This window comes from Myiozetetes cayanensis, unplaced genomic scaffold, assembly GCF_022539395.1.
Source record: "Myiozetetes cayanensis isolate MyiCay16 unplaced genomic scaffold, myiCay2020 scf26, whole genome shotgun sequence".
NCBI lineage: Eukaryota > Metazoa > Chordata > Aves > Passeriformes > Tyrannidae > Myiozetetes > Myiozetetes cayanensis.
Window position 1 is genome coordinate 6032326 of NW_026087477.1, and position 27225 is coordinate 6059550.

At 49.6% G+C, this 27225-nt stretch overlaps 2 protein-coding genes across 3 annotated transcripts; both read right to left on the reverse strand.

Annotated features, from left to right (window-relative positions):
* Positions 1-1980: 1980 nt before the first annotated feature.
* SLC35E1 (solute carrier family 35 member E1) lies at positions 1981-6330 on the reverse strand. Its single transcript, XM_050320970.1, has 6 exons — positions 5942-6330; positions 5466-5536; positions 4946-5083; positions 4539-4664; positions 3816-4061; positions 1981-3201 (listed from the first exon to the last, which is right to left on the reverse strand). The coding sequence occupies exons 1-6, from the start codon at positions 6315-6317 to the stop codon at positions 2956-2958; spliced, it is 1203 nt and encodes a 400-aa protein (XP_050176927.1). The 5' UTR covers positions 6318-6330; the 3' UTR covers positions 1981-2955.
* Positions 6331-8592: 2262 nt separating this feature from the next.
* Positions 8593-26748, reverse strand: MED26 (mediator complex subunit 26). 2 transcript variants are annotated; one of them, XM_050320966.1, is made up of 3 exons: positions 26611-26748; positions 12737-12811; positions 8593-11469 (listed from the first exon to the last, which is right to left on the reverse strand). In XM_050320966.1, the coding sequence occupies exons 1-3, from the start codon at positions 26683-26685 to the stop codon at positions 9784-9786; spliced, it is 1836 nt and encodes a 611-aa protein (XP_050176923.1). In that variant the 5' UTR covers positions 26686-26748; the 3' UTR covers positions 8593-9783. The 2 variants fall into 2 exon arrangements, with proteins under 2 accessions (XP_050176923.1, XP_050176922.1); XM_050320965.1 differs by lacking the exon at positions 26611-26748 and adding an exon at positions 19476-20626.
* Between the last annotated feature and the right edge of the window lie 477 nt (positions 26749-27225).

Consider the following 27225-nt stretch of genomic DNA (forward strand, 5'->3'; position numbering starts at 1 on the left):
CCTTACTTTCTCCACACCTTATGTACAGCGTTAAACACATCATTATTCATTTACAAACCAGCTTAGAGCAAACTTTGCCAAACAAAATTCCACAGAGCTCTCCAAGACTCAAATACACATTCCAGCAGGATCAGAAACTTCCTTTCCCTGAATGTGGGCAAATATTGCTTAAGGACTGGGATTCAGGATTCACCAAAACCACCTCCCGGAACGGCCTCGCTCCACCGTTCTAATTACACCTTGTACCGCTCGCAATTATCCCTGCTGGGCTGCAGGAGCGCTGCCAGGAGTCTCCAGGGAAGGGATTCACTCTCTGAGCCCTAAAAGGACAAGATCCTGCTTTGGGTCAGTCCGCTTTTGCAAGCACAGGAGTTTCATTCCAGAGACACAGCGACTTTGGGCTTTGGGACGAGTGATTTTGAACAGAGAGCCCCCTCACCTGCTGGCAGGCTGCAGAGAGAAAGCTGAGCTGAAGAGCTGCCAGTGGTAAACGTGCAGCTCAAGCTTTCTCTGAGAACTGTTTGCAAAAAAAAAAATAAAATGTCTGGGTATGTTCTTTAAAAGGAAATCATCCAAATGTGTTTAATGCAGGCTCTGATCTGGGGGGATTAACCCCACTGGGGTTGTGTGAAGGTGGCACAGCAGCCAACACATGTACAGGTGACCTCACGTTACTCCTGCCCATCCCTGGGGTCCCAATGATGCTTTTTTTTTGGTATTTCAACCTCCCCCAAGGGGGAAATGAAGTAGGGAAGAATCATCTCCCTTTCCCCAGTGGGAAACAGGCCCAAAGAACACGGCCCAGCCTTTGCAGGAGTCCAAGAGGTCACAACCAGCTTCCCTTGAAAGCAGCTGAACTGCAGCTCCTCCTGAAAAACCTCAGCCTAAATCTCTCCCCCTCAAATCGGCCTTGTGCAGGGTCAGCACCTGATCCAAACCCAGAGTGCACAAAATCCTTTTCACACGGATTGTAAAAGCATCTAAATATTGGGAAGTGAGCCTCAGAAATGCACACTTGGCACTTTCCCACATTAGAAAGAAATAATTATACATATTTTGATACTGGGATGGGCAGTTCTTCAACCTGAAAGAAAACCTTGTGATCTTTTTCATCTGGTTAGGGACAGATTTATTTAGATTTTCTTGCCTAAAAGCCCAAGGTCTAAGCTACTACATGAACAGATTGGACTCCAGTCAAGGCAAGGAAGTTCTGCTCACACACAGAAACAGCAAATTGAACCCACTCTGAAGTTTCAGGAGGACCATTTCCTCTTTTGGACTGGCTGGTGGAAAGGCTGTTTATGCAACTACCACCCCAGCAGCCAAAAGAAGAAGATTCAGCTCGATTTTTGCCCTTAAAAATAAAGTCTTTATTATCCAGAAAGGAGCCAAATCAGCATCTCACATCATAGAAACGGTCATTTGTAAAGCAATAAATAAGAGGAGGGAGTGCTCCGTGTCACACCCTGAATTTTGTCACTGGTGTTTATTACCCCTCTAATAAAAGCATAATATTTATGCTATGGAAGTCTCACTGTACAACAGCTTGTTCTGGGAAGGAAAGAAGGCCCCTAAAAAATCTTTTGCTAAAGCAATAACAAAAAGCTGATTCAGTGGAACCCAGGTTCAGAGCTGGGTTTCACTTCATTCCAAGGAATTTCATTCCGAGGAAGGAAAGCCGAGTTTCATTCCTTCCATGCACAAATGCAGTACCTGACACACACACGATCACCTTGCCTAGAAATGAATTATGTTCATTTATACTGAATCAGTTCTTAACCATAAATTATCTATTTACTGTTGATTCAAATCAGCTTTCCTTGGATTCCTGTTCAAGCCAGGAGAGCTGCAGGAACAGCACAGGATACAAAATTTAACTTCTTTCAGCAGAAAGTGGAAGTCAGGCTAAATCCACACAGCTACTCCAACAGCAGTGATTAAGGAATTAAAAAAAAAATTAGGGACTAAAAAGACTCAAGAAACAATTAAGAATGATGATTATTCAAATCAATGCATTCATGAGATATGAATCGTATAAGACAGCATATTTCATGCATAAAACTGAGAACAAAACACCTTATGTCTCTCAACCCCTAAAGCAACAAAAGGGTTTTGGAAGAACAGGTGTGAAGCAAGTCAAAAAATAAAATCATATTATTCCAAACACTTTATTTGTGCAGGAGTTTCCTGCATGGCCAAGGAAGAGCAATGTCTGAAGTTACAGGACTGACATGATTCAGAAACAACTGTTAATTTAAGCTTGGCTTGGTTGTTCTCTTACAGTGACTGGGACAACAGTGATGTGGATGTTTCTCTGTGCCTGAAGCCCCATCCTGGCAGAGATCAATCCTTCCACTGGCTGCTCCTTCAGAAACACTTCTGGTTTGTCCTCCAGGACCGAAGGCAGAGGCACAAGAGCAGTGAACACCCACGTGGAGTTCCAAGGATGCTCGAGATGAGCTCAGGGTTACTTGCCTGCAAACTGACACACCTCAGGCAATCCTCCTCAGACAAATCCTGATAACCAGAAATCTGCTTCACTTCCACTTCTTGCTGAAAGCTTCATTAAAAGTATCGTTAAAACGTTATCAGAGGACAAATTAAAGGTGACGTTACCAGCGTGGGAACAAGATACTGGCCAGAATTCAGCTGCCAAGAGAATAACCAGCTGGCAGACTCTGAGAGGAGCAGCGACAGACGTCCCACTGTGCAGTGACACACGAGCACCTCACGGGGATCCCCGCACAAGGTCTGCTTTCAGTCTCAGCTCTGGCTGCTCCACGTTTAAAGCTCTGCCCAGCAGCAGCCGCAGGTCTGTGCCGCTCCCCTACACACACACACACACCTGCCCTGCTGCCAAACCGGCACGGTCAATGGCTCTGTGACGTTCACAGGGGTACTGACAGTCTGTGCTGGGGACGCTGCGATCCCACAGCTGTCCCTGCGTGCCAGGCTCTAGATGTCGAAGCGGCTGGGGCTGTAGGTGCCGGGGTAGCTCTGCCGCCCGTACTGGAGGTGCTCTGGGAGGACGTTGCTGAGGACGTTGCCGCGGCCGTACTGGAAGTCCCCGTGCTGGGCAAACCCCGCCAGTCCGTTCGGGGACTTCTCAGGAGGGTTCCGGTGCCGTTCCAGGTTCACGAGGTCTCCGGTGGTGACCGGAAGCAGCTGCTTCTTTGCTTCTTGGTTTGCGTCGTATTTTGTCTGGGAAAGGGAGAAGGAATTTTTTCCGTGGGATCACTGAGGTTGGGAAAGACCTCCGAGACCATCTGAGCCCAACCCGGGCCTGATCCCCACCTTGTCCCCCAGCCCAGAGCACTGAGTGCCATGGACAGCTGTTCCCTGCACACCTCCAGGGGTGGTGATTCCACCCCCTCCCTGGGCAGCCCCTGCCAATGCCTGACAACCCCTTCCACGGAGACAGGTTTTCCTAAATACCACCTGACACCTTCATACACCCAGAAACAAAGCAAACAGTCCTACAATTAATCACTCTCTGTGCCCGTTAAAGTCTTAAATTATTAATGGTTTCTAATAAAAACCTAATTCCTCTCACATGCCAAACGAACACAAGCTGCTCTTTTTGCTCACAAGGCTTGAGTTACTTCCCAATCTTCCCTTTTCAAGAAAACATTAAGGGGAAAATCGAAATTTGTGAGAGACCCAAGCACACCCAAGTCCTTCGCTCGGGCCACAGCGTGTGGTTCCGCAACGCCCTGCCCTCCACATTTTTGTGCCATTTTTGTGGCACAAAGAAGAATCCACAGCTACTGGAGCGTCCCAACCGTGTCTCCCAGGTAAACAAAGCAGCCCCTCACCTTGTTGTACAAGAAGACCCCCAGGATGGCCGTCATCATCCCCAGCACGTTGGTGCTCGTGACGGGGTTGCGCAGCATGATGAGGGACACGGTGATCACCATGATCCTCTTCGTGGCGTTGGCCACCGAGTAGCTGAGGGGGCTGATCAGGTTGAGGATACTGAAGGCAATGACGTTCTGGGCAAAGTTACAGAAGCCACTGATTACGAGCAGCATCAAGGTCCAGGACCAATGAGACATGGAGCTCTGGGTTAAAGCAAACAGGAGGAGGACAAAAAAAAAATTATCTCGGGTTTCAGGTAACAACACAAACACACCCTGAGGCACTGGGCAGCTGCCACTGGCAGGAGGATATCTCAGCTTCACTCCAAAGGGGCCCCAAGCACAGCATTGTGCAAGGACCAGCTCAGAGAGCCCAGGGGATGTTCCTGCCCTGCACATTGGGGGCCTTTGTTCCTGTCCCCAGCTCGCTGAGATTCCCACTGTTCCCATGAGCTGCCTGTCCCAATCCTGCCAGGAGTTCTCACCATAAACACTGTGTCTATTGTTTGTGAAACAACCTGCAGGTGTTTCCCAACGTTTCCTTCCACGCTGATACGGAACTACCCTGAAACACTTTAGGGCGCTCTTTTGGTTGGGTGGTGGCATCCCTTGCTGGGTTTTATTTACTTTATCCTCCTTTCTTAATAGCAATCAGTTCCTCTTCCCAAATATGACACTTACCAAGTCATTCTCCACTAGGAAGGAAGAAAGATCTACCAGAACCCACGTTGGGATCATGAAGAACACAGCGTGGCACCCGAGGATGTTCAGCAACCGAAGGTGATGGATCCGGGAATCTCTTAACACCTGACAAAAGCCATTATTGAACAGCACTCAAGACCCAGTAACAGCTTTAGGTGACAAGTAAATTAGAAAAATAAGACATACTGTTAGAGTATGAATTTCTTATAAGCATGACCAAAGAAAAACAGATGTCCATTCGAAAAAAATACGTTTTTTTGAGTGGTGACTCCTGGTATCAACAAGATGTTAATACATTTTAAAAGCTCTACAAAGCAGAAATCATTCTGTAACTAACTAGAGCCAAGACACACACTTTAATTCTCTTTCTAAGAGGAAAGTGTTACCTTCTTTGAGAAGATGTTCTGAAGGGAAAAGCACAGGGTAGCAGCAAGTGCACTGATGAGTCCCCACATGTCAAAGGAAAGCTCCGTGACGGTGGCCAAGAGGACCCCGGTGATTATGGGGATCAGAGACAGGTACACCTGGGAGAGGAAGGGAGAAGTAACTTGCACCTGCTAAGAACTTTAATTTCAGCTAAGTTTATACATCCTGATGTATAATCCTTAATCCTTAATCCTGATGGTTTAAGGGGGGGGAAGGAGAAGGAGGAATAAAGCAATAGATCCAGAGATCAACATTTATACTACTGTAGCTCAAGGAAATGAAGTAACCACAACAGACACTGTAGAGCATCACCTTGCTCAGTGTTCTTAATGAAATGGAAAGGGATTTGTAAAATCTGCATAATCTAATCCCACTCACAAACCCCACCCAGCCACCCAAAGCCCGAGCTCTGCTGCCCCAGCCAGCACAGCACACCCCAACCAGCAGCAAGAGAAGAAACCTCAGCAAACCTGTCCGCACCTTCGTCGTCTGCTTCTCCTTCATGATGATCCGCGAGAGGAGAACCACCCAAATCGGCATCGTGGCTTTCACTGGGGACGGGAGGAAAACATCCATGATGGGGACACACCTTGGGCCACGCCGGGACAGCCCTCCCTGTCACCCTGCTGGGCACTGCCACAGACACAGGCTGGGGCTTGGGGCTCTGGGACACTGTGTGGGCACCCACGGGAGCACCCACTGGGTACCGGGACACCTCACTCGTGTAAGGACACACGGGGCTTCAGGTCACTGCAGCCGGATCTGGTGCCAGCACACTCTGGGTACTGGGACACCGCACCGGGCACCGGCAGGAGCACCCACGGAGCTTCAGGTCACCACACCGGCCACCAGCACAAGCAATCGCGGGGCCCCAGGACAACCCCCCGGGCACCTCCACGAGCACACCCCGGGGTCAGGGCACCCTCCCGGTGCCACGCCCGCCCCTCGCTCCTCACCCGTGTGCGCGTAGGACACCGGGACCCTCCAGAGCGAGACGTGCGCGGACACGGAGGCGAAATACTTCCCGAAGGCGAGCGGGAGGATGTAGCGCGGGTAGGCGCGGGGCGGCAGCTGCGCGGGGCCGGCGGGCGGGACCCTCCATGCGCGGAGCAGCGGCGGCAGGAGCCCGCAGAGCCCCAGGATGTGGAACAGCGACACGGTGACGGGCCGGGGGAAGCCGCCGAGCAGCAGCTTGTTGACCACGTTGCCGCCGGCGCTGAGCCCGTACCAGGCGAGGCAGAGCGCGGACACCCGCGCCCCTTCCCGCAGCGCCGGCCCGCGCCCGCCCTGCGCCCCCCCGGCCCCGGCGGGAGCCGCCAGCGGGGCCGCCATCGCTGCGGAGCCGCCGAACGTCAGAGCCGCCAGCGAGGCGTCGCTTCCTGGGGCGGGGCGGCCGCGGCTCCCAGCGGGGACGGAGCGGCCCCGTCATTTCCTCCGCACCCGCACCCGCCCCGCGGCCCCGCCGCGCTGCCCCCGCCGCCACCCGCACCCTCCGCGCCGCATCCCCCGCTCCGCACATCCCCCTGCCGCCACCCGCACCCTCCGCGCCGCATCCCCCGCTCCGCACATCCCCCCGCCGCGCCCCGCACCCCGCGGGGTTGTGACGACCCGCGGGACACAAAACCGCGTCGAAAGCCCCGCGGGGAGGGGAGGGTGTTTCCCAGCCCGGCCCGGGTGACAGCGAGCGGCGCAGGGCAGGACGGAGCGAAGGTCGCGGGCTGGGAGGCACCGGCACGGTCGCTGCTGACCTTTAGAACGAACACTAATGCCGGCCCGGGGAAAGGAGGGGTGAGTACCTGGCAGGCAGGAGGGGCTCTAGAGCCCGGCTCATCCGCGCGCTCTGTCAAAAGACACTTCGGCAGCGTTATTAACACCGATAAAACATGCGCTTCAGTTAACGGCGGTTCCCAAAAGGTTTTGCTGATGAGCCATTTCGTGCCGTCCACTGACAAGGAAGAAACGGCAGCGTCTTAATTTCAAATTTTAGGATTAGAAGGATAAATTTTGCGAGAGAGGTAGGAGAAAGCAGAAACTGAGTCATGCACAAATGAGAGTCCACAGCAGGTACGCACATGGTAAACTTCATTTGAACTTGTTTACAAAATTGACAAAAAAATATCACCTTGTAAACTTATTCACATTTGTTGGAGCTCACAGAACTGGTTATACTGGCATGCTGAAATAAAGATTGTCAAGCCTCGTCTCACCCTGGATGACACCAAGTGAGTTGACCTTTAACAGCAGCAACAAACTCGGCATGGAACAAGATTTAAAGCTTGCACTGGGAAGGAGTTTCTCCACCGGTTTTGTACCACGGGGAAAGGGCCAGGTCTGATTCCTGATGCTCCCTCAAGCAACTGAACATCAGCAGTTTGCTGGATATAATCTGAAAGCTGTGATGAACTTCGGGCATCACCTCACCCAGCGAGGTCCTCGAGGGCCATCGGTTGCATCAGAAATGGAAGCAGTGGAGAAAAGATGGAGTTTTATCAAGTGTAACGCAATACTTTGCCATTTCCTGAAGTCTGCCCTCAATTTAAAGGCCTCAAAAGAGCACAGACCCTGTTCCTAAATGGGATCATTCAGGGAAGGAGGGAGGAGGGGCAGAGGGAGATAAAGATGCACAGCATTTTTTTTACATAAACAAAACTCAAGCATTTCCTAAGTGACCAGCAGCTCATCCCTCTGCCATCAAATCTACCACTCTGAACTGCAAGACAGGAGCTCTCCCCAACTGCAAACCTCACTGGCTCCACCTCCATCAACTGCAGAACAACAAAATGGAAGTAAACTGAAAATACACTTGGAAGCATTTTTTTGGTAACCACTTTTCACTCCCAGACCTCAAGATTTCAGAAGTGGAAGCACACAGACATCAAGTTTCTGAGACACCCACATGTTTCAGCAGCTGTCAGATCACAAAAGCAAGTAGGTTTGAACAAGAATGACTTGAAAATAAACCAGACCTCATCAGTTGTATTCCAGGGAATGAAGCAACTTAATGTGGTCAGGAGAACCAGGGAAGAGCCTGACCCTGCTCTCAGAGGCAGGAGAACTCCTGCCAAGGCTCTTCTCCAGCACAAATGGGTTAACAGCGTCAACATCACTAAACCTGGCAGTATTTTTGGTATAGTGTCCCCTCCCCTGTTCCCCTGGACAGAAGCCCAGCACTGGGGACTGCAGAAAACAGCCAGTGCCAAATGTTAAAGCAATTACAGGTATTAAAAATCCTTCACTTTCTACACCCCAGCCTGCTTTAGAAAGCGCCGTAACAGTGAGGAATAAAATACTACAAAGTTACTGAAACAAGAAAACCAACTCTGGTCCCTTTAGACTTTGAGGTACATTAACAGCAGGTGGGTTCTCAGCCCTCCAGAGTTCAAACCAAAATCCAACCTGTGTGACTGAACACCACCGAGGTACTTGGAAGACATCCCACACATCCCTAAGAGCTGCTCTCAGCAGTGTCCACAAGGATTTGGCTTCACCAAACTGCTCCAAGGGATTCCCAGGGTCAAGGGTCCCTTGGCTGGGCTGAACTGAGCAAACTTGGAAAGGAGGAGGGGGGAGAAAAAAAAAATGAGTGAAATACAAATAATTCGCAAACTGTTTTGTGCAAATTTTTTTTATTTCCACATTTATATCACAACGTGTCCACTTAAAGGACCAAATAGCAAAGTTGCTCCCTTCTGCATCCCAGGAACACAGAAGTCTAGTTACTGTACATTCACTAAGGCTCTTTGTTTTTGCAAATTGCGTTTATGATGGATATCCATAAGGCAAACAATATCTAAAGGAATGGTAACAAGTATATTTCCAGCATACAAACAGGCTTCCTTTTTCCCTCTCACAGTACAGTTACAAACTTGTAGCACCCTCATTACATTTAGATTCTAGAAAAGGTGATTTTTCTTTTTTTTTTTTATTTTTTGTCCTTTTTTTTTTTGTTTGTTTTTTATTTTTTGTGGGTTTTTTTTTTTTAATACCTAGAAGTTTTGCAGGAAGGGAAAAGGAGGAAAAATATTTGGCTGGTGGTGGTGGTGGGATCAAAAAATATCGTTAAAACATCTAGTTTTTGCAGCATTTCTCAGAGACTGGATTTAAACTGAAACCAGACTAAAGGATGTGGATGCCTATGGAATGTTGAGCTGAAGCTGGAGGCCCAGCCTGCAGTGCAACACCTGCTGGTTAAAACCCAATCTCCGTGTACCACATGACTTCAGACCAACGCAATCGTGTCCAGAGATGTGATAGAAATAAAACTACAGTTTTTGCACATTTGTCTCTCCAATATCTCACTGCCAAATAATAATTAAAAAAAAAAAATTAAAAAACAAAACAAAAAACAACCAACAAAATCCAAATCAAGTCAAATAAATAGATGCATATTTTGTTAAGGTAACTTCCACAATTTTCTCTGTACCTGCCTGTACTAAGATTCCGGCATTCAGAAAGTGCTGGAAATCCTCTTCACTTCTTGGGGACTAACACTTTTTATAGCTGGCTGGCTCTAGAGTTTTGAACTCACTGATCAACCTTCGTTATGCCTTCCTTTGCAATTGTTAGTAAACTGGTAGCAGCATTTCACAAAAGGAGAATTTAAAGGAACGAGCTGGAAAAGCCCAGCTCCCTCCCCCCCTCTGCTCGTGGGGCCTGTTTGTCCAGGACAGGAGGTTCTCTCTCTCTCTCTCTCTCTTTCTTTCTCTCTCCAGCTGGAAGTGGCATTTTGTTGTCTGCCAGTTTTGCCAACTGCAGGTGTTAAAAAAAAAAAGCAGGGTTTAAGCAACCAAACCTGCTCTCAGTCTAGGCAGACGTAAGGCAGGATGTTCAACCTCCCATCATCCCCGTGTGGGTCTAAGGATATGCACTGTGTCCAATCATACCAGTTACCCTGTGTGTCGTAACAACCGTTCACGCCCGGCCAGTTGTGGTCACGTATCCTGTCGAGGTCATCGCCCGTGACCTCCCTGGTGACCCCGGGCAAGTCTGTAGGTTTGCTGTTGGGAGCTAGAACGTGAGTCTTTCTAGCCTCTTTTCTAGTGCTTTCCTCCTGCTTTAAATACTCAGACATGAAGTAGTGAGCTCCTGGAGTCTGTACTCCTGATGAGGACAGCAAGCTACTCTGTCTGTTTAAATAGGACTGAATGATTTCGTTTCTGGACAACTCTTTCCAGTTCGTTTGTTCAAAAGGGCTTTGCAGGTTGGGTTTTTGCTCCTGCTTTTCCGTTTCTGTCCTGTGCTGTTCAGTAAGTGCAGGCATTTCTACCTGCAAAGGATCTTTCGGTGTTAAAGGTTTTATCTGTCCTGTCATGGGATCAAAAGTGAGTTTTCTCTCTTTTAACCTCACAGGTTTCACCCCCCCTTCTGTTACGTGCCCATCCAAGTTGACCGTGTAGTCTCTGGGCCGGTACCTTTTCTTCTTTTTACTCTCAGACCCTGAAGCAGCATCGTCACTGTCCATTTTGGAAGCGTCCTGTGGGAAGCCCACGTGTGGCAGGAGCGGCTCCCCGGGGTGGGCGCCAGCCTTGCAGGTGGGAGGTGCGTGGAGGGTCCCCGCCGGGTGCCTGTGTCCCTCGGGAGGGACCTGCTGCTCCTGCCAGTGCTGCGGGGCCTCGCTGGCGGAGGGCTGGGGGAGCTCCAGTCTCTTGGCCGGCAGTGGAGGTGTGGGTGGTTGCATCAGGGACGGTGGTGGCGATGGCACCTGTGCAGCGTCCAAGAACTGAGACCTCTGAGACGGACTGGGCGTCGAATCCTTTGGTGAGTACGTGCTGTGCTGCCGAGCAAAAGTCTCCTGCCTGACGTTCCTGGGGCTGAAGGAGGAGCAGCGAGGGCTCTTGGGCTGGTGAGGGCCCGTGGTCTCTTCTGATTTATCATGCTGCTGAAGCACTGCAGTCTTTAGTAAGGAGGAAGTGCTTGAAGGTTTTACAAGTCCTGGAGAACTGGTGTGAGGTTTGACAGCGTTTACTGGGATCTTATTGTGTTTATCATTTTCACTGAGTTCTGTCCTGCTGCTTTCGGGCCCCGCGTGTAGATTTACGTCTACAGGACTGGGAAAATTTTCAGGACTACCTCCAATGCCGTTTGTTGGAGGGGGTGAAGAGTTCTGTAATACTTCATGACTAGCTTTGGAGACTTTGGGGGGAGGAGGGCCCTGCTGCCCGTCCCTGTGATCGCCTTTCCTTTTGCGATTTCCCAGTTTCTCCGCTTTGGGAGAATTCAGTTTCTGAATGTCGTTCCTGCTTTTCAACTCGCTGATGGGCTTGGCTCCAGCCACAGCGGGAAGTTGTGCCTCTGGTTTGCAGTTGTGAGCACCTCCATTCGCTGATCCAGGTGGATTGGGGAGCCCTCTTGGCACGGGGTCATTCTGGGTCACGGGTTCGATCAACTTCTGCCAATTCCGCAACAATTTCTTGGCACGTTTGGCAAGCTCCTCATTGGATGTTTTCTTCCTCACCTCGTTGATGAGCCTCCCGAGTCTTGTTTCCTACAAAGACACACAAGGTGTTTTATAAACAGGTATCACCCCAAGAAAAAAAATACTCTTAAAGGAACGTTTCTGCTTTTGCTCACCCTGAGAAATACCTGGTTAAAAACACTCGAGATTTAAGGGCTGAATTAATCGTTTTTGGAAGGGATTGGTCCAGAGCTCGGCCACTCAACGTGAAACCAGCTGTGGGTTGAAAGGCTTTATTGCCTGAGCTGGGAAAAACATCAGGAAGGAATTCTTTAATGAGAAAGAACATTGAGAGTAAAGGTGTGAGTTCAGATGCAGCACCCAAAAGTTGAGTGTTTACCACAGTGAAAGTCTAAGATGTGCAGGAAGAGCCAAGAGAAAAGAATTCCGGGGTCTTTGCCTGTTCCAGTAACAAGTAACAATAAAAATCTCCTTTTGACAAGGTTGACTACCAGGTGTGACATGTCCTACCTTCCTCTTCCACCTCTCCCTTCACTCCCCAGTGTTTTGGGAACACATGGAAGAGCCATTCAAACAAGAATTCCCGGGGTGGCCCAAAGTGGTTTTGTGAGCGGAAGGAAGTGAAGTGTTTGATTGTTCCCAAAGCACGTTTGAAAGCAAAGAATTTGTTCCACAAGTCAGATTACTTAAGAAAAGGACTTCAAAGGAGAACACAGAGCAGCCTGTGAGAGAAATATGCAACCTGTTGGGATACATATGTTGAAATAACAGGTGGAGTTGTAATTAAGCAACAGTTAAAAGCAAGGAACGCTGCTAATTTCAATACAAAGAGTGAAAAAAATAATACATAAATCAGCCATAAAACTTCTTTGGGCTGTTTCTATGAGTGGCCAGTGAGGCTGCAGCTCTCTGACATCTGCTCTCACTAAAAACATCAGGTGTTGAAACCTGCTGAGATGAATTTCAGATTGATTTTATAGAACACAGCAACTATATTCTTATTTCAGATTCCTGGTGCTTGGTCACCAAACACCTAGCAAGGTGACCAGAATTGCAGTCCCAGTGCTGAAGGCACCCAAATCCATCAGTGGCAAGTGCTGATGAGTGGAGTGCCCTGCACAAACAGGAACTGTGCTGCCCAGAACACTGAGCTGGCCCAGAAAGCATCCCTGTGTTCAGCCACATGCAGGAAGCAGCACGAGAGGGACAAAATAATATCTTAATTGTGAATCCTTTGCAATCCATCTATTGTTCCCAGACAAGCTCCAATGGAAATCAGAAAGGCAGAGAAAAGTCCTTCCATACCCACAAAAATCATGCCCAGAGCGTGACATACCTCAAGTGCCTCTTTGGTAATGGGGTATTTCTCCAGGCTGGAGATCACTTCCAGCACTGCCACCATGTTATGGATCTGCAACAAGGAACAGAAAGTCACTCCGTGTTTCATCTACAGGTCTTAGTTATCAAATGTAATTTAAGACCTTCCACTTTGTAATTGCTGGGAGCCTTAATCACAAACTGCTCTCAGACTGTCTGGCTTTGGGGAGCTGATTGTTCAAGGAATAGGGACAAGGACACTTTCCTGGCCTAGATGGAAACTGCAGGAGCTGTAACAAACACACTCTTATGTAAAACTCAAGGAAACCTTTGCAGTTAAACAGCTGGGTTTTAGCAGCAAAGTTCTGGGACCCCTGGGCAAAGCATCACTCAATTGTCCTAACGGGAAACGAGTGCCCAGTGGAGCAAGAGCAGCAGCCGCTCCCGTGGGAAATCGGGATTGTTTTAGGCACTGCTTCAGCTTTACAGGAGTCACTGCTGGACAGCTTCATGCCCAGCATTGCTGCTCCCTGGGGCTGCACACCACGAGTGTCCAGAGGCTCCTGGGCCAGGGCTGTGCCCAGCAGGTGTCCCCAGACCGTTGTCCAGACCGGCCGTGGCTCCTCCGGCCACTCCACAACGCCGGGACCCCCGTGCTGTGCTGGGGGTGACACTCGTGGGATTTGAACCATTTTAATCATTTTAATCATTTCCACAAGGAACACACAAGATCCACGTTTTAGGACATGGTTTAGGGGTGAACTCAGTAATCTCAGAGAGCTTTTCCAACCTAAACAAGTTGATGATCCCACACAGAGATCCCGAATTTCCATTACCTGTTGTTGCAAGCACTGAAACCTGGAATTTCTAATTCACCTTTGGAGACAGATTTAAAAGATAAGCACAGGGAAACTTGAATCACAGTCTCATTTATTGCTTAATTGCATTTGTGACTCAACTGGACACGAAGTGCATGTGAGAAAAACCTCTCAGCAAGAACCTCTGCAGGGATCCCACGTCACCCTGAAGCTTGATCAGGAGCATCAGCAGGCAGCTCTGCCCCCCAGCCACACTGCCCTGCAGGATTCTTCAGTTTAAAAAGATTAAACTTCATAAGAATTGGCTTTTTCAAACCAGTTCTACCCTTCCCTTAAGATACAACAGAAGAACCATATATATGGTTCAGAAGAACTGATATATTTAAGTCTATACAGGCTTTGAATGATTCTAACTCTTACAGGCTGGGAAATCAACTTCAGGCCAAAGATTAATTGATTAATCCTGGTTCTTTCTTCACTCAACCACGTTGTGTCTGCAGGTATTTACAGCCCTACCACGAGGTCAGGCCTGGTAAAACTCTGCTCACCCTTTAGAGCAGCAATAGCCCCTCTTCTGACATAGTTCACATTTCACTATTTCATTTCAGTGCACTGATTTCTTCCATGTTTTGATCCTTGCCCTGCCCTCAGTGCCCAGGAAGGACAGTTTAACTAATACATAACACCAGGCTTGGGTTGTTTGTTTTTTTTTTTTTTAGTTTCCAGCACCAAAGCCCTTAGAATTGTTAATGCTCAATTCTGGGAGTTTCCAGACACATTTTTAAACTTGTCAAATATGACACCCTCCTTCCCAACACATATTTCAGACTCTGAACTACCAGGGTGCAAAAGGCTCTGCACTGCACACACCAGTAATTGGTCCAACTATTTCTGCAGTTACTGGTAATCCCCAAATATTCATTATCTAAATGACAAACTGATGGCAAAAAAAAAAAGGACTGTCAGCCTGTCAGGAAGGGGAAAGGGATGTTGTGTGTACACACACCTACAGAAAGATGGAACTGCTCAGGGAGTTTCCAGTCACTGCTTTGCCTTTGTTCAACAAATGGATCCCCCAAATGGTAAAATCACCTCCCAGGGCCTGGGTCCACACCAGGACTGACAGACTGGGACTTCCCTCCCTCTTCTGGGGACATGTGGTGCCAATTAAGGACAGTGAAAGTGGCCTTGCACCACTCAGCTCCTCCCCAAACACAAACCACCCCCCTGGGATTCCTCACACATTTGTCACCAGTTCAGAGCATGAAGGTTCCTGACATCTCACACCCCCCACAGCTGCAAGAGGCTCCTCTGATTTTCCCTTTTTTCCACCTATAGGAAAGTTTGGTTCTTTAAAAATAACTAAATACAACAGGCAGGTTCAGGTTCAGGCAGCTTCAACAACTTCTCCCCCTTCCCCAGTGGTTTTCTCGGAATATTTCAATGAAACTGCCACAAAGAGAAGTTTACAATGAAAATCAAATTGCCGATTTTAAAATAACACAGACTAGGAAGTTTCTTGGGGTACAGTTAAAACAGTGATGGAAGCAAGATGACCTCCCAAAGCACTCCAAGTATCACCCATTCCATGGGAAGACACCTGTTGGGATAACAGGATTATTGCACATCTGTATCTTTACCTTAAACCAGCTGTCACTGGCTTAATAAAATCCATATAAGTCACATAACCAACATGAGAGCGATGCTACAAAACCTACCAGGGCCTTCCTACTGTGAGCAGCACCAGAAATGTTGATTTATTGACACAAAGGGCTGTTAAAGGTGCTTATTGGATGCACAACAAAGAGTAGAGTGGGACAGGGAATTCTCCAGACTCTGCTCAGGAGTGGAACTGCACAAGTCTCAAGAACTCACAATTTAGTTTCTACTTGCCTTTGTCTGCTTGCCCTGCACCCCTGAGCACCCCCAAAACACCTGCCAGGAAGCAACCCCAGGACCTGCATTTGGGAGCTCTCAGGGAACAGCTCAGAATAATTTACAGAGCGTTCCCAACCATCCCAAGCTGTTCCCGTGCCGGGAGCATCGACTGGCACAGACCAATTCACTCGAAAGTTTACTGCAGAACATCTGCTTTGAGTCATCTGTGATAATCCCTTCCAGCCAACCCTAATGACAGCCACAGAAAACAAATCTTATTTATTCCATGCAAGGCTCCTGAAGTCATCCAGCCACGCTCTGGAGCTTTACTACTGCTCTCCAAGAGCTTTTCCAAGTTAAGCACTAAATGTTTTTACTCCGGCCTCAGACAAAAGCAGGGGTTTCTGAACTCTCTGGAAAAGATCAAGCAGCCTGATTTCCTTTTCTTAACTGCCATCTTAATCCTATTTTAGCATTTTTAAACAGGACTAGTTCAGTAACTAACTTCAGGGGAAGTGTTACACAGCAGTTTAAGGGGGGTTTGGGAAGTTTGAGGTCCAGCTGCTCCCTCCCACCTCCAATTCCAATGACACCTTCTCAGGGAGATGTGAAAAGAGCAGCAAGCTCAGCATCCCCACATCCACATGCTGGGATGTGTTCTCTGCTGGACCAGCACACTCCATGTCATGTTTTGATTCTCTTCCTTCACCTCCAGACCAGCCCAGATCCCAAACACAACAGGGACACCCAGGGAACACCTCCCTGGCTCCCCCAGGGCTGCCTGGACACAGCACACCTGCACCCCCTCCAGTGCTGCCTGAGAAACAAAGCTTGCACAAACTTGCCATGCACTCCTTTGGATAATGCAATTTTGGTTTGTTTTTTAACATTTCAGTGAAACTGTTAATGCAGTTATAATATATAATATAATAATTCTCTGCCCGCTGTGTTCTGGTACAAAGGCACTTTTTAATCACCAAGTTCACATAACAATGCTAAAAGGCATCTTTTGATACAGTATCATCGCCCACCTGGGTCACATCAGTACCTTTACAAGTTTCTAAAGGGTATTTAAGTCCAGAGTCCCCCATCCCTGGCACTGCTAAAACCAAAGTGTAACCCCATCACCCTCCCCAAATCACAGCTTACAACAATCAACCTGGCTCCGCTGTGGGCAAGGAGAGCTCCCAGGTACTACAACACACTGGCTTGGAGAGAAAGTTTTTGCCACCATACCTCAACTTACTTACTCAAAACATCTCTAAATACTCCAAATGTTGCTGGTTCCAAGGAAGGCACTCTGGTATCATTGTCCCACCTGCAGCACCAAAGCAGTCTGACAGAAGCAAGCAGAGAAGTGGGGACACCACAGAGGTCTAAACAGCTCTCCCATCTTCCTACAGACACAAATCCAGATGTCTATTGCCAAGCTGCATTTTCTGTTGCCAGTCAACCCAAGGAGGGTGCAGACAGTTCACAGAAGCATCTGTACATTTGTTGTTGTCCTGTCCCTGCTCCTGGGACCGGCAGCGCTTCATGGAGCAGTCACAAAGCTGCCACAGATCACAGGGCTGTGAACATCCCTCCCAAAACGTGCTAGGAAATCCTGGGATCGGGGTGAATCTTGCTGACATGGCCATGGAGGCAGAACTGATCCCGAGGGATTCCTCCTCCTCGGGGCTCTCGGCGTCACCTGCAGCCAAGCACCAGCTCCTCACCCACCCTGGGGTCCCCAGCAGTGCCACACCTCGCCCCCAGCACTGCTTTTATATAAAAGCTACTTCACTGCACAATAATCTAAACTATGGAATAACAAGAAGAGAAAAGCTGCTGTTCACAGGAGGCTTTATTTGGATGTGGCAATGGGAACACAGTGGTGCAGTTAATTGACCTCACAGACAATGAGACAATCAGGCACTGACAACACACACACCATCAACACTAAACTGAAATGTCTTTTTTTTTTTTTCCCCAAAGATGCAGCCCAAACACACCAAGTTAGAATCCAGGTTACAACCTGCTGGTATTTAGTTCAGTTCTTGCAGCTGATCTATTAACAGTTCCCTCTACCCCCAACCTGACACGGTGTTGTCTCCAGACAGGGAACACCAGACACTCCTCACAGCCACCACATCCCAAAAGATGACCAAGCACTACTTTGGTCATCAGCACTGAAAATGCTTGAAAATCAGCTTGCCAAGAAAGTTCCAGTATTAACCAAAGATGTTCTTAGAGGTGGGGGCTTTTCAAACAGTATCTCAGTAAAAGAGATCTTTACACATGAAGGAATCGATGGTTTGGGATGAAAGCCATCAACTGGGAGTATCTTCTATGATAGAGAAATTAATTTGGAGTCCATGCCTCAAAAGAATTATTAATTTGTGGTGCAAAACACAAGTAAAAGGTAGAAGAAATGCTCCTTGACCACCAAGAACAGTCCAAGGAGTGTCCAGGCACAACAAGCTGGACCTCCAGAGCTAAAATTTCTAGACCTAATTTAAAGAGTCAAAGCAATGTTGTTTTATTTATTATTTATTTATTAAATAAAATCTATATTTATTATTAAATGTGGTTTATTTATATTTAGGTTTTATTTAATGGTAAAGTAACATCATGCAGATACCTTTCTGTGTATACACTTTACAAAGCCAGGATCAAACAAGAAGAAGGGCAAGTTCCAATAAAATTCCACAGTGCAAAGAAATCCTCCAAACCTCAGTGGCCCAGCACAGTGCTCTGAGTAAATGTGATCCCAAAGGAAATGCCCAAGGTTTCCATCACCAATTCACCCACCTCACACCCCCTCAGTCACTGCACTGCTCCTAAGGATGGAAGAATCATTCAAGGAATGATTCCTTAAGATGAATCTTAAGGGAGATGAGAGCCTGATGAATAAAATGTTGAATACATTGTAGAATTTATTAATTCATCACACTGGAGAGTAATGTGCTCCTGGGAACTTGAGCACGGGGTGTTTGTTCACAAAATGGGAGAAAAATAGTCTTACAAACTGGGAAAGTTTTAAATATCAGGTTTGCAGAGAAGTCACTGTACCTTTCAACAACACTTCTGCCAGGACACACCACAAGGGAGCTCCTGGATGTGCAAAAAAACCTGTAATGGATTCACCCATCTCCTGGAATCACTGCTGTTCAAAGTTTAGATTAAACACTCTGTTCTCCAAAGACTGTGCAGGTCCTCAGGACAATACCACCTGTCAGGAAAGTGGAGCCTTCTCAGTGCAGAACATTTGGCCACTGCAGCCAGTGGAAATACTTGGGAACAAAATGCCTTTTCTACCTTTGGATGGGAAAAAAAAGCCTTTCCCAGAGGAAGGTGAGCACAGAGCCTTTTCAGCTCAGGGTTTACCAGTTGAAGGGTAACTATGAGAGCAGCTCCACTGCAAAGCCAGTGTTTTATTTGTGTTTAAACACAGAATCATGGAATGGTTTGTGTTGAGAGGGACCTTAAAGCCCATCACCTCTCACTACACTGGGCTGCTCCAGCCTGGCACTCGTTATTTCTGATCTTGGAGCCAAAAACGTCACCATTTCCACTTCAGAAAGCCCCAGTGAGGTTTAAGCCCCTTGGTAGCCTGTCTTTAAAAAGTCCAGGGAAGAAAATACCAAGTCAAACCCCAACAGCTCAGATTTGGACAGACAAACTCCTCCACACAACAGTGTACACCGAGTTTTCCACAGTGCACAGAGGCAGCCACTGCACAAATACATCCCCTCCTGCAGCTTCTCTTCACTGTGCTCAACTCTGTTCAATAATCAGCTGTAGTTTCTCCAAGGATTAACTATAAAATTGAAATGCTTCTTTTCCTGGAACTGTCAGGATGATAATTTATGTACAGACATGAAACTCCCTGTTCCTTCCCTTGCAGTTTGGAGCAGCAGGAGTGTTACACACTGACCTGTTCAGAAAGCTCTGCTTACAGACACTTACAGATACTGCAGATGTGCTGCAAATTTGTTCACCAAGGAGAATTTATGATTGTGCATCACTCTACCCAGGGAAAACACCACATTCCTCCTTAGCAAATAAAGCAGTGCAGACCTGTAGTATAATTGTGATCCTCCACAGGCTGATCCTGCGTGGAAACCACGGGAGAAAGCAGCTCCACAAAGCGCTGCTCGTCACTGCCAGACAAGACTTCCACCTCTGCACACTCATCTTCACAGCAGAGCCTGAAAACACAGCCAGAGCCCAGAGCTGGATCCCAGAGCCAGCTCTGGACTCAGATCCCTCCTCCTCAGCTGCTGGGTTAGAAACCACTTTGCTCAGTAAAACAGAACTAATTACATTTTACTTCCAGTGACTCCTCAGTGGAAACTGCTACCACTGACTGTTTGGACACGCTGAAAATTGTATACTTTGGTATTAACAATCACACTCCACTGCCCTGTGAAAGCCATGCCCCAGAAAACACCAATTCACTGCCGAGTTTAGCAGATTGCACCTCAAATTAAAGCAATTTGCTGACACTTAAATATTGTTCCAAACACTGAAAGCATGAATTACCCACAGAAAGAGTAATTTAGCTGTTATAAGACTGAATAAACAAACCTACATTTACATTAAACTGGATGTGAGGCACTTACTTACCTCTACCTTCAATATTTCTTTAAAGGCCAAGAGTATAAGTGGGGCCACATCATCCCATGTCACACAGACCCAAGGAAGTTTATTTGGAGTTATCACCAAGCTCAAAATGGGTAAGAGGAGATAACAGCAAAGCCTTATCAGCCAAAACAGACATGGGTTTTCATGTATAAGAACTACCCTGACATTTAGTTTTTAACTCCAAGTCTTATATATTGGAGTAACTGTGTTCAAAGAGGTGTTTCTTGACTAACCCCAAATTTCCTCAGTGGGCAGAATCGATTCCTCCTTTCCCTCTCCTGAAACTTTTGTGGTTCCTTTAAAACAGAAAACTCTTCCTTGTCAACTGCAGCACCTTCTTGAAGAAACTGGAAAAGGATCTCAGAGGGTGAAAAGGTTTCAGCTGCTCTGAAGGTGCTCTCAGCAGGAGCCAAAGGGGGCAGAGTGACAGTGCTGTTGTCACAGCAAAACCCTGAAGGAAGGCAAGGACACACACACTGCTGCTCCTAAACTGGGCCCACCCTCACCTCACTGGACAGAACCCTCACAAATGACCAAGTGGAGCTCCTGGACCAGGCCCAGACTTCAGCTGAATTTTTCTAGTGCATAAGTTGGGTGTTTCTCCAGTTTCTGACTGTGCCAGGGTGAGGCTGCAGGGCCTGGGCAGCAGGAGCTGTCCCCCAGCCCCTGTGCCCAGCATTCCTGGGTTAAAGGAGTGCCACGAGGGACAGCCAAATGCCCTCATTCCCCCTGGAACACAGAGCTCCCCAGGGAGACAGAGAACAGCACCCTTGGGTTCTCTGCTGCTGGGAAGTTTGCTCAGCACATCCCTCCTGCAAGGACCCACATCAGCTTGCACATCAGCTGTGGTCTGTGGGGACTGTCAGAGATGACTCCCCGTGTTTATGCTCCCTACAAAAAGTTGGTTTTTCCATACAGTAGCTGCTTCGTGGCTACACCAATAAAAATGTGTTAATAGGTTATTTCCCTGCAGCCTCTGAGCATTCAGTGTTCACTTCTCACCGAGGGCCCACAGACAGGTACTGGCTGCAAAGTTTTATCACTGGGATTTAAAAAGCCCTTTAATGATCCCCTTTAATTTACCAGCCTGACAACGAGAGGGGGTCAACCTGGAGGGTGCTGCTCTGCAACAGCTTGAGCTGCCACAACCCCACTGCCAGCTCTGCTCACACCAACTACCAACCACTGCTTTGTGCCAAAACTGCATCTCCCTGAGCCCAGGAGGAGCTGGGCAGGAAGAGAGGCCCCTGAGGAACCCCTGCTCAGGTAGGGTTGGCCAGGGCAGTCCTTGGCTGGCCTGGTGCAGGGTCAGCACGAGGGAGGGAACAGGAACAGCTGGAGGTGGGGATGGGCATCCCAGCAGCAATCCTAGCTCCAGTGGCAGCTTCAGCTGGTGTAAACACATGGGTTTAAGCCAAAACAATCCAACTTTTGATCATTTGGAGCATTAGCCACACGACCTTTAGTGTAAGGTGGTGGTTTGCTCTTGGATTTGCAAAGCTCACTCAGGAGTTACTACTCAGGAGTGTTCTCCTGGATATCCATAAAGACATTTCCCAGCAGTTATCCCAGAACATGCAGTCCCTGCACTGCTGCATCCCCACAAACAGAGGGTAATTCCAGATGTCTGTGAGACACACACAAGCAACAGCAGCAATAAAGGTTCTACAGGTGAAACTTTGACCACAAGGCAGCAACTCTGACCTCAGAAAACCCAGGCAAGGCAGCACGAGGAAGCAGCAGCATCCACTTCTCATGGAACCCCAGAATGGCTGGCGTTGGAAGGGACCTCAAAGCTCATCTCATTCCACCCCTGCCATGGGCAGGGACACCTTGCACTAGCCCAGGCTGCCAAGCTGGCCTTGGGCACTTCCAGAGATGGGGCAGCCCCAGCTGCTCTGGGTAACCTGTGCCAGGGCCTGCCCACCCTCCCAGCCAACAATTCTTTTCTGCTTCCACACTTTAAGACCCAACTCTGCTGCCACACCTGTGCCAGAACTATTGGTGATGCACCAAAAGTTTTATCAAGCAATTGAGTTCCATCAAAAACTACCTGGGAAAAGACACATCTGCTGTCTTTTCTTCTTTAAACCCCCACCAATTCCTCGGTTCAGTTCCCCACACCATCCTGCACACGTAAAATGGGTGTGTGTAGCAGGAATAAGAAGTGGGTGTTATTTAAATTGTCCCTGCTGCCGAAACAAACACTCAAATTACAGCTTCAGAGCAAATGACTCTTGCCATCATCACTGCAAGCCGGACAGTTTCAAGGAATTAATGCTGGAAAAGCAGTTTGGCATTCCCCTTGCTTTGACCCCTCCATCCAAACTCTCTGACACTTCTGTTTGCTCAGGTTTTGTCTCAGCAGCCTTAAAGCTCAGAAAGGTCTCACTGCTGCAGGGAAAACAGCGAAAATGAAAAGTGTTTAAGCCCCCAGCCTCCCAAAAAGTGAGAGCCTGGACTGCCACCAAGCCAACAGAGCACTGCCAGAAATCCAACTGTGCCATCACCCTCACGCAGAAGAATTCAAGTGAATCCAGGTTTTTTTCAGCACAGAACACCAAGAAACACAGTCCCCCTCAATTAAGGCTGCTGAGAAGAACCTGAACACAGTGGGACTCATCACATCAGGCCCAAATCTTTATCTGGAACCCAGGACTGACACAATAACTCTCCAGACCCTCCAGGTGAGGAAATGCCCCAACCACCCGCACGTTTCATCACACACCTGGAGACAACTCAGGGCCTTCATGCACAAAATGTGACACTACTGCAAAAGGAGATGAGCTGCAGCAAGGAAAGGAACAAAGAGGGTGAGAGGCACAACAGGTTCCCTGCACTCAAAACTGCTAAGCTCATTAAGGCCTCCAGAAAAGGATAAAGCTAAAGCAAGAGCCATTCCTAGGCTACTTTCGCCCACACTTAGCACTTCCTGCATCCAGAGGAATCACCGAAACCCTCTGGAAGTGAACACCACCTTCCTCTACTTTCTGTGTTTGTGTTATTACAGCAGTGTCCTGCACCTTCTCCCACCTTTTCAAACTCTGCTAGAAAGTACCTTTCTCCCCAGGGAGGGAGGTTTTGTCTCCAGGACCTTGGTAAAACAACCAACGCAGAAAACAGCAGCTTTAACCCTGCAACCGGTGCCAGCTGGGGGATCACCCCCTGCCAGGGCACCACCCAACCTCTGACAAAATTTATCATCAATAATCCAGACCAGGGACCGCTCCTGAAGGTCTGGGCAGCAAGGCCAGCTGAGATCCTGCACAGACAGCCCAAATTCCAGCCAAGCCCAACCTCACAGACTGTTGCTCCAACCAAAGCCAGGTTCGTGTGGCAGAAGGGCATTAATGGCAAATAATGGAGTTATTCTCTAATATCTAAAAACAGGAACAGATTGCTGCATGTTCAGCAGGAGGAACCATTTAATGACCAGCACAGTTTAGCAGGCAGTTGGAAACGAGAGGTTTGGCCACAGAGCAAAAACCCACCCGATGTCATTACTGCTGATGGCAGGTAAGAAACTCCCCCAGGAGCACAGAGCACAAGTGAACAAGGCAGAGGTGTCCTGCTGGGTGGGACAGGTGCTTTCTCAGAACACAGAGTCCAAACTTTCCACCAGAACCAAAGAATATCTCCCCTGGAAGACTTTCACACAAGCCCTGGAGTCCTGGAACGTTCTCACTCTCACGGAAGCTTTGGAAGGCAAGTGATGTTGATACTCAGTGCTCAGGTCATGGAGTAGAAATGGTCTGCCCATGTTTTTTTGGAGGGGAAAAAGGCTGAATAAATGAAGACACAATACCAGACATCCCGTGTGGCTTCCAAGGTGATGGAAGTTCTTTAAAAATAGCTTGTTTCTTATAGGTCTCCTTCGAAATAGAGGTTACCTATGTAAATCCTGAACCAAGTGTGGGAAACTAAGTTATAAATATATTCTGCAGCAATTACTAGAGGAGGCTCAAGTGCTAAACCTGCATGTAAATTCAACATTGCTCCCAAGTCAGCACAGTTTTACTGAACAATCAGCACAGGAGATGATTTCTTCAGGCCAGCAGGTTGTGAAAGCTTGGGGAAAGGATTGTTTTGATCCATTCAACAAAGGTAGAAAAACTGATGTCTCTATTTTTGTGTTAATTTAAGCCCTGACCTGAGAGTTAACCAAGATCTGTAGAACCACACAGACCCTTTAGAGCTGCACAGGAATGAATATTCCCAGTGGCAGCTCATGTTAGGGGACATATCAGACAAATTTACAGACCCTACAAGAACCAACCATGTCCTCTTCCTCAGCCTCACAGAACTGAGCTGGTTTTGCACACCTGACACTGTTAGTGCAGCTCTCCCCCTTCTCCAGAAACACACACATAACACACCCCAGCTGTACTGAAAAACCTGAGTGAAGTCCAGGCCTCAAAGCTCGACTTTCTTGGGAAATGAGGAAGTCAATGACAGTAACAAATACTGTAGGTTTGAAGGCAACCCCTTCTGTCAGGAGAAGATTCCAAAACTAGCAGAAAGCAGCCAGTTTTCCATGTGTCCCTGCAGGCACAGCAGCTCATGGCTGCACAGACTCTCCCAGCAGGAAAACATCAGGGCAGTTTCTTGCACTTCCACATTGCTTCCCAAGCATGATTAAACTCACCATCTACTTTTACACATGTTCAAAATTCAAGTTTTCCTTTCCCCCCCCTGTGCCAGTGACGTGCCAGGTAGTGAACAACCAACACCACCACCCATCCCATGTGCTGTGGAGCAGAGAGCCTGAGCTCCAGGCCTGCCCAGTAAACCTCAGGCACACCATGCCTGCTCTCCTTCAAGAAAAGGTTAAACTGCAAGACAGCCCCTGCCTACAGGCACTCCGGAACAATGGGCTGATTTTTCTGCCACCAATTATTGCCCTGGATAAGCATCAAGTATGTAGGATTATAATTTAACATACATCACACTCCTAAACTTAAGGGGCTACTGACCTGTTGGAAGTTCAGCAGAGCTGATGCTCTGCCCTCCCCTCGCAGGGAACTTGCCTGCTTATTTTGGGTCCCCTCACCAGGACAGCGCTGCCAAAGCCTTCCCAGGGCTGTGTAACAGCCAGGTGTGAAGAAAGGGAAAAGTATCCACCACAGGACACACTTCCTGAGCTCTGCAGAGTCACAGTGTTTTAGAAAGTAACACCAGAATTAGGGTAACCATTGCAGCCTGACAGTCCTGAAGTCAAAAGACACCACAGATCTGTTGGAATTTTATTAAAGTAGGTTGGCACTCAGTCTTGGGTAGAGTGAAAAATCTGCAGCCACAGAGAGAGAGAGCTCAGAGCAGACACGATTCATGAGGTGCACCAACTGACATTTCAGCAGCACTGCAAACCCAGCCAGCACCGACATTTAACAGCCCCCAATCACCAGCAGCACTCGTTACTGTTACTCCAGTGGGTAACACCGCCTGGGACAGACCCAGCACACCCAGGGTTCTACAGAACCTACAAGGCCAGGGCGATTTTCCTTCAGTCCCCACTTCAGGCCACTCCAGGGGGGCTACAAAGGGCAGTAACTTTATTGGCTACTTGAGGACTTGGATACAGGGCCTAGCGCAAAAAAGCGCTTGTTCAGACAGCAGCAGGTACGACTTTATAGAACCAAAACACTGTTTCACACCCCCCCAGCCCCTGGAACAACAAGCACACGTTCAGCCTGATGTTCAGGCTGCCCCCACAAACTGCAGATGGCCAAGACAGACCCACGTCCTCATCCTTCAGCGGTGACTGTTGGTCTGAGCCTCAAAAATCAGGACAGATAGCGAGCTCTGCAGTCCTCTCACAGCAATAAACACCTAAGCAGAGAACTGCCCGGACGGGTCGAAAAAAAACACCCTCAAAAGGAGCAAACGATCCTTCGGATAACCACCACTTAGGGCCACTTCCAGGTAAAACACACGCTGACTCCTGCGCTCACACCACATCCCCGAAGGAGCACATAAGCTCATTACGGCGCTGCAGGAAGGGATAAAAAAGCGAAGAGCGAGGCTGCTCGGCGCTGGAGCAGCTCCAGAGCCCCGGGGTGCCCCCGGAGCGGCCGCGGGGCCCGAGGAACAGGTGGGCGCCCCGGCAGGTCCCGGCGAGGGCCGGCCCAGAGCCCCCTGCAGGCCGCGCCCGAGCCGCGGCCTGGCGTGGGGAGGCGGCCGGGCGGCCCCGCCGCATGGACGGGCAGCGCCGGCCGGGCCTGCAGAGCCCAGCGCCGCCGGCGCAGGGACCGCCGCGGCCCCGGCCGGGCACGGAGCGGCTCCGGGAGCCTCCCCCGGGGTGTCCCCGGGAAGGGAGCGGGCGGGCGAGATGCGCCGGGGGCTGCGGGACCCCCGGACGGGCGGCGCGGCGGGAGCTCCGCGGGACTGCCCGCGGCGGAGCCTGCGGTGCCCCGGGGAAGGTGTGGTACGGAGGTAGCCCCGGAGGGACCCCCGTGTGCCCCGAGCGGGGGTGGGGGCGGCGGCAGGAGCGCCGGGCGGGGGTCGGCCCGGAGCGCGGCGCTGGGGAAGGTGGGGGTGGTGGTGTGTGGGGGTGGTGAGCGGTACTCACGTTGCTCTGCGGGTCGATGGCCTGCAGCAGCCGGTCCCTGATCTGCTGCGGGGACGGGGCCGGAGCCGCTGTCATTGCCTGGGCGAAGCGGGGCTGCGGCCGGGGCTGGCGGGCGGCGGCGGCGGCGGGCCGGGCCGGGCCGGGCGGCGGCGGCTCCTCACTCACCGGCGGCGGCGGCGGCCTCGGGGAGCCGGGCGGGCACGTTCGCTGCGCTCGGGGCTCGGAGAGGCGGGTGGGAAGCCGGGGAAGGGGTAGGGGGAAGGAGCGGGCGGGCCCGGCGCTCCCTCCGCTCTCTCTCCGCTCCGCTCGGCTCGGGCCGCTCGCGAGGCGCGCTGGAGGCAGGGCCGGCGCCGCGCGCGCTCCCTGGGACGCGCCCGCCCGACGCCGTGACGCGCGCGAGCGCGCGCGCGGCTCTCCCGGCTCCCGCCCGGCGGGGCGCGCGCGCAGCGTGCGCGAGAGGGACGGAGGAGGACGGGACCTCCCCGTCTCTCCTCCGTCCCTCTCAGCGCACGCGCGGTGGGGAAGAGGGGCGGTGTGGGCTTGAGGCTGAGGGGGAAACGAGTGAGGAGGGAGAGAAGGGGAAAGACCGGGCGGAGGGAGCCTGTGGGGAAAGGG